Raw genomic sequence first — 5,779 nt, forward strand, 5'->3', positions numbered from 1 at the left:
CCCCCCCCCCCCGCCGTGGTTTTCGGGGCTCCCCTGGGGGACCGTGACCACAGCATAGGAGCTCACCATAGAGCCCCTGGAGCAGACGAAGAACGTCACAGTGCCACCTGTTTCAGCGGTCACTGAACTGCAGCTTCTGTCACAGAATCCTTGTCCCAGAATGCTTGTGTCCTATGGAGCGGAGCGCCTTATAAAGCGCAAAATACGGTATATAAATATATATACAGTAATACCTTGGTTTACAAGTAACTTGGTTTGAGAGTGTTTTGCAAGACAAGCAAACATTTCTGAAAAATTTTGCCTTGATATACAAGCAATGTCTTGCAATAAGAGCAAAATTCTGCAGAAAAGCACCACCCGAATAAGGCTGTAGCAGTGCGAGCGATGAGACTGTTTAACGACAATGCAATGTCACATTGGATAGATACCTTGTTAAGGTTTCACGAAATGAAAAAGATTCCATTCAGTCAAGAGATAGCAGTGATTCCGTTAGTGATAGTGAAAGTCGTCCTACACAATAATCCTCCTCTCTCTTGTCCCCCTCACACCAGCCACGAAGGTACCGGTAATCAGTTTATTTTTCTTTATATTTTGTAGAGTATTATATTACAGTACTGTATTGTATTCATTTTTATATGAATAATTTTGGGTTGTGGAACGAATCGTCTGAATTTCCATTATTTCCTATGGGCTTTGGATTACATGCATGCTGCCGGAACGAATTATGCTCGTAAACCAAGGTATTACTGTATATATATATATATACACACACACACATACATATACATATACACACACTATTGGCAAAAGTATTGGGACACCGCTCCAAATCATTGGATTCCGGTGTTCCGTGAAATTTCCTTGCTACTAAATATTCCACGGTCAACTGTTAGTGGTATTAAGTGGAAGGAACTGGGAACAACAGCAACTCAGCCACGAAGTGGTAGGCCACGTAAAATGACAGAGCGGGGTCAGTGCATGCTGAAGCACACAGTGTGTAGAAGTAGCCAACTGTCTGCAGAGTCAATAGCCTTCAGACCTCCAAACTTTATGTCGCCTTCAGATTGGCACAACAGCAATGCATAGAGAGCTTCATGGAATGGGTTTCCATGGCCGAGCAGCTGCATCCAAGCCTTACATCACCATGTGCAATGCAAAGCGTCAGATGCAGCGGTGTAAAGCACGTCGCGACTGGACTCTAGAGAAGTGGAGACGTGTTCTCTAGAGTGACGAATCACGCTTCTCTGTCTGGCAATCCGATGGACGTGTCTGGGTTTGGCGGTTGCCAGGAGAACGGTACTTGCCTGACTGCATTGTGCCAAGTGTAAAGTTTGGTGGAGGGGGGATTATGGTGTGGGGTTGTTTTTCAGCGGTTGGGCTTGGCCCCTTAGTTCCAGTGAAGGGAACTCTTAAGGCATCAGCATACCAAGACATTTTGGACAATTTCATGCTCCCAACATTGTGGGAACAGTTTGGGGATGGCCCCTTCCTGTTCCAACACGACCACGCACTAGTGCACAAAGCAAGGTCCATAAAGACATGGATGAGTGAGTTTGGGGTGGAGGAACTTGACTGGCCTGCACAGAGTCCTAACTTCAACTATAAAATGGGCATGTTGGGTATCGTTTTACTCGTTGTAACCTCATCTTTTATATTTCATTAAAAAAATGGGTAATTTGTTGTGTTTTGGGGCATTTAATTAAATTTGTCACTAAATTTTGGGGTTTAATAAGGAGTTGCGCTAATATTGCGCAACATAAAAATTTTCAACTACCACCATTTTATTCTATAGGGTCTTGGCATTCAGAAAATATATAATGTTGGGGGGTTTTACGTCATTTTCAGGCCTAAAATGTGGAATATAACATGGGTGCAAAAATGGAAAAAAGGGCCTCAGTCATGAAGGGGTTAAAGTTCATGTGCAAGTAAAGGCAGGGGTCCCAATACTTTTGGCAATATAGTGCATATATTTAAGGCGTTTGCACGTAGTAGGTTAAAATTGTGACAATTTAGAAATAAATAGTGAGGATTCTGGTTAACAAGCACATTTGACCATACCTATTTATACAGGTTCAAGGGTGTCAAAACGATCCAGTAAATGAGCATACTGCAGGGGGAGCACCAGAGGTATATCACATACACAATAGTGTTGTCTGGGAGCACAAATGTAATATCTTTATTTTCTGTGCATAACATCTCCTGGGATTGCAAAGTTTCTGAACTTTATAGGATTTTTTTGTTTCTGTAAAACCAATTAATGAAGTTTATGGAGCAATAGAACTACTGATATATGAACTATAATAATAACAGGTGGTAGTTTTGCATGCATTGTATATTCGTTTTACAGTTTACTGTTTTTCTTCATACCGTATATTGTACTGTATATATATTTTTATATTTATATTAGTTAATGTTGTATACACATTAAGAACACAGTACAATCAGCACTGTATTAGAAGTAGAGCAAAATTATCAGTGCACTCCCTAGAAAAAAAAAAATATCAATTTTATATATACAGTGCATGAAGCCTGGTATTGTTCTTACAAAGATCCTGAAAATTCACCTTATTATATTTCTGTGTGTTTATTGCTGCAGGAGGGTATCATGTACCTAAAGGTGTAAATGTTGTAATTTTGCCATTCGCTCTGCATCGAGATCCGGAACATTTCTCTGAGCCAGAGGAATTTAGACCAGAACGTTTTCTTCCAGAGAATTCAAGTGGACGTAACCCTTATGCATATATACCTTTTTCTGCTGGGCTCAGGAACTGCATAGGTAAGCTGAAAAAGACAGAACATGAATCTAAATTTTGATACTGTTTTATGAATTGATGTAGCAACTTGTGCTTCTCATATGGTAAGGAAACAAGTATTGGCGATACAACTGTCACTGCAGACTCATAGGGGTTTATTTACTAATAGGCTGTTCACTTTGCAAGGGAATGTTTACTTTGCAAGAGAATATACTTTTGGCTTAGTGAAGAAGGTGATGCTCTGCTGACTTCCATCATCCAATCATGTGAAAGCAAAAATATTATATTTAAAATGTACCTTGCACATAAATTGGGTATATTTTGCAAAATTAATTTTCACCTGATTCCCTAAGTTAAGAGAAATATCTTAGCAAAGTGAAGTCTTTTTGCCTTTAGTAAATCAACCTTATAGAAAAAGCTTTACCAAGGGCCTATTTATAAATTTGTGCTTTACAGCCACGTGACCGTACAGCCTTCCTTTACATCCCTTTTCCTCATAGTGGGGGTCTATTTGAATACTAAGCGGGTGGGCAGTGTCTGATATTACACACAGCTGGAAGTAAGTTCCCCATCTGTCTACATTGCAGTTCTTATCTCCATTTCTGCCTCATATCAGTGTGCTGGACAGCCTACACCCTTTGCCTATCTCCAGTCATCTGCTAGTTGGCTTCTCTCTCTTCAGGTCCTGGCAACCACTTTTCTCCTTCTCACTTATTGCTCCAATGTGCACTGACTGCTGCTGACAGCTGCTTCCTGACTGCCCAGATGATATCATCCCAGCACCCCTGAACTTCTGAGAACTGCTTTTATCGGCTTATCTGTAAATGGTGGTTTGGTTCCAATAGGCTTTATACACAGCTAAATAAAAAAATAAAAAAACAGGGAAAGTCTGTGACTGCTCAGCAGCTCTGGAACTATAGAGCAGCAATAGTGGGGACTTGTCTAATGTCAGTCATAGGGAAACGTGTCTGATGTAGCACAGTGGAGAAGTAGGTGTGTGTAGTATTCCTGCTAGGAGCCACTGTCAATCAACACGGCTGGGTGTGGGGAGTGGGGATTAACTGACAATTGGAGATTTAGGCATGCTGTGCATTGGCACAGTGTCCTCTATATTCTAGCCACAGTCCAAGAGACATAAACTGACCACTCCAGCTTGGATCCATTATAAAAAAAAGTGGTTAAAGGAGAACTATGAGGTGAGTGCTTTTCACTCACCTCATAGTTCTAGCCGACCTGTGACAATGAGACTGTCACAGGTCGGCTCAGTAGATCGGGAGGTGAGCGAACACATACCGGGTTCGCTCGCCTCTCGAGCCTGTCACGGCTCTCTGCCGTGACAGAGGGAGGAGCTGGATTCCCCTCTCCCCGCTCCGATCTGACAGCGCTGACTGGCGGAACGGACGGGGGAGGGGGCGGGTACAGCTGGCTCTGCCTCTAGATAGGCAGAGCCAGCTGTCACTCACGCAGCTGGGCGGATCCCGTCATCTAAGTCGTGATCCGCTCCGGCTGCGGCATCTCAGTATACCGCGAGCTGTAGCTCGCGATATACTGAGCTTAGGTTAACGGGAGGACGCTAGTTTGTGTCCTCCCGTTACCCTAAGGAGAACTATGGGGAAAAACACTGACCCCATAGTTCTCCTTTAAGACCCAATCACTTGTGAGGGAAAAAAGACTAGATGTTTGCTTGAACTTGATTGGTTTGTTGAAATAAACACAGTTTTACCATATTCACTAAGCTCCATTACCATTCACTTTTAACAGGCTCTATTCCTTTAATAAATCAACCCTATATGATTATGTATCCGGATGTGGAGAGGGAGGTGCCCATTAGTTTCCAGACTTTAGCATGTTGCTTCATCCTGCATGCAATTTCTAAATCTAACCTTTATAAGACTGTGTATATGGAGCCCCATCCAATAAAGTAAATCCAGCATGAAATGTACTACCTAGTCATGGACAATGGTTAAGGCAGTTCTAAGATCTCTCCCCAGTCTTATGTGTCTAGTGTGAAATGTGGAGGCCACAATGGTTAGAATATTTCTGTGAAAATGGATGTAGTTGAGTAGCTTAGCATAGTTTTTCTTGTATGTCATGTTTCTGTTTTAACAACAGGCCAACGATTTGCTTTAATGGAAGAAAAGGTTGTTCTGTCTACCATCCTGAGAAACTTTTCTGTAAAGGCAAGCCAAAAGAAAGAGGATCTTTGCCTGTTGGGAGAACTTATTCTGCGTCCAAAGGATGGCATATGGGTTGAGCTGGAGCACAGAACACCGACGTCTGGTGACAAAACTTTGTGAAGCAAACTTACTGCGTGAACCCTAACTTACTTTGGCTTTGATTGTTATTAATTGTAAATAGCTCATTCTGTCTGTTTGTAGACACTTAGGAATACATATAAATTGTAGCAGGTATTGGACATTGTATTGATGTTAAAAGACAGTCAGACAATATCAATTGCCTAATGTCTTACAAGGCCCCATGGTCCATGGACAATAATGTGAGTACCTCAGGCCACAAAATATCAAAACTAATATTTGGTTAACTGTAGCTACCAATAAGTAAAAGATCAGTCATTTCATGTCGCATTTTGTTATTCAAGTGCACTTAATTGAAATAGACCGAAACGGAAAGCAGTGAAGCAGTGATCATGCAAAGTTCAGTAGCCAATCAGATTACTGAATTACATTAGTATTGCTCTGTGCAGTGCCTTATGGGCAAAGTTACTTCCTCTACCCTTCCCTTACCTAATACCACTTAATTCATAAGGAGTAGAAAGGCCTAAAGGAAGAGGTTTCTCAGGTGCATGGGGGAGATTAGAAAAAAGTCTGACACAGCACTGAGGTATGTACGGAAATGTCTAAGACAGTTGCAAGGATGGCAGCTCAGAACATTGACAATTAAAAGAGAACTACGGGGTAATTGTTTTACCCCATATTTCTCTAGGGTCATGGGAGGACATATACTAACCTCCTCCCGTGACTCAAAGCTCAGTATATAGCGGGCTATACTGTCTGGATCCACCAGGC

At 41.9% G+C, this 5,779-nt stretch overlaps 1 protein-coding gene across 1 annotated transcript in view; it reads left to right on the plus strand.

The window, feature by feature from the left end:
- LOC108784945 (cytochrome P450 4V2-like) overlaps positions 1–5,266 on the plus strand; it is an 8,638-nt gene extending 3,372 nt beyond the window's left edge. The window contains exons 3-4 of the mRNA XM_018553898.1: positions 2,597–2,776; positions 4,866–5,266. Of these exons, the coding sequence (XP_018409400.1) occupies positions 2,597–2,776; positions 4,866–5,050 (365 nt within the window). The 3' untranslated portion in view covers positions 5,051–5,266. The remainder of the gene's footprint in view (positions 1–2,596; positions 2,777–4,865) is intronic.
- The last annotated feature ends 513 nt before the right edge of the window (positions 5,267–5,779 follow it).

This window comes from Nanorana parkeri, unplaced genomic scaffold, assembly GCF_000935625.1.
Source record: "Nanorana parkeri isolate BGI_ZX_2015 unplaced genomic scaffold, ASM93562v1 scaffold133, whole genome shotgun sequence".
Classification (NCBI taxonomy): domain Eukaryota; kingdom Metazoa; phylum Chordata; class Amphibia; order Anura; family Dicroglossidae; genus Nanorana; species Nanorana parkeri.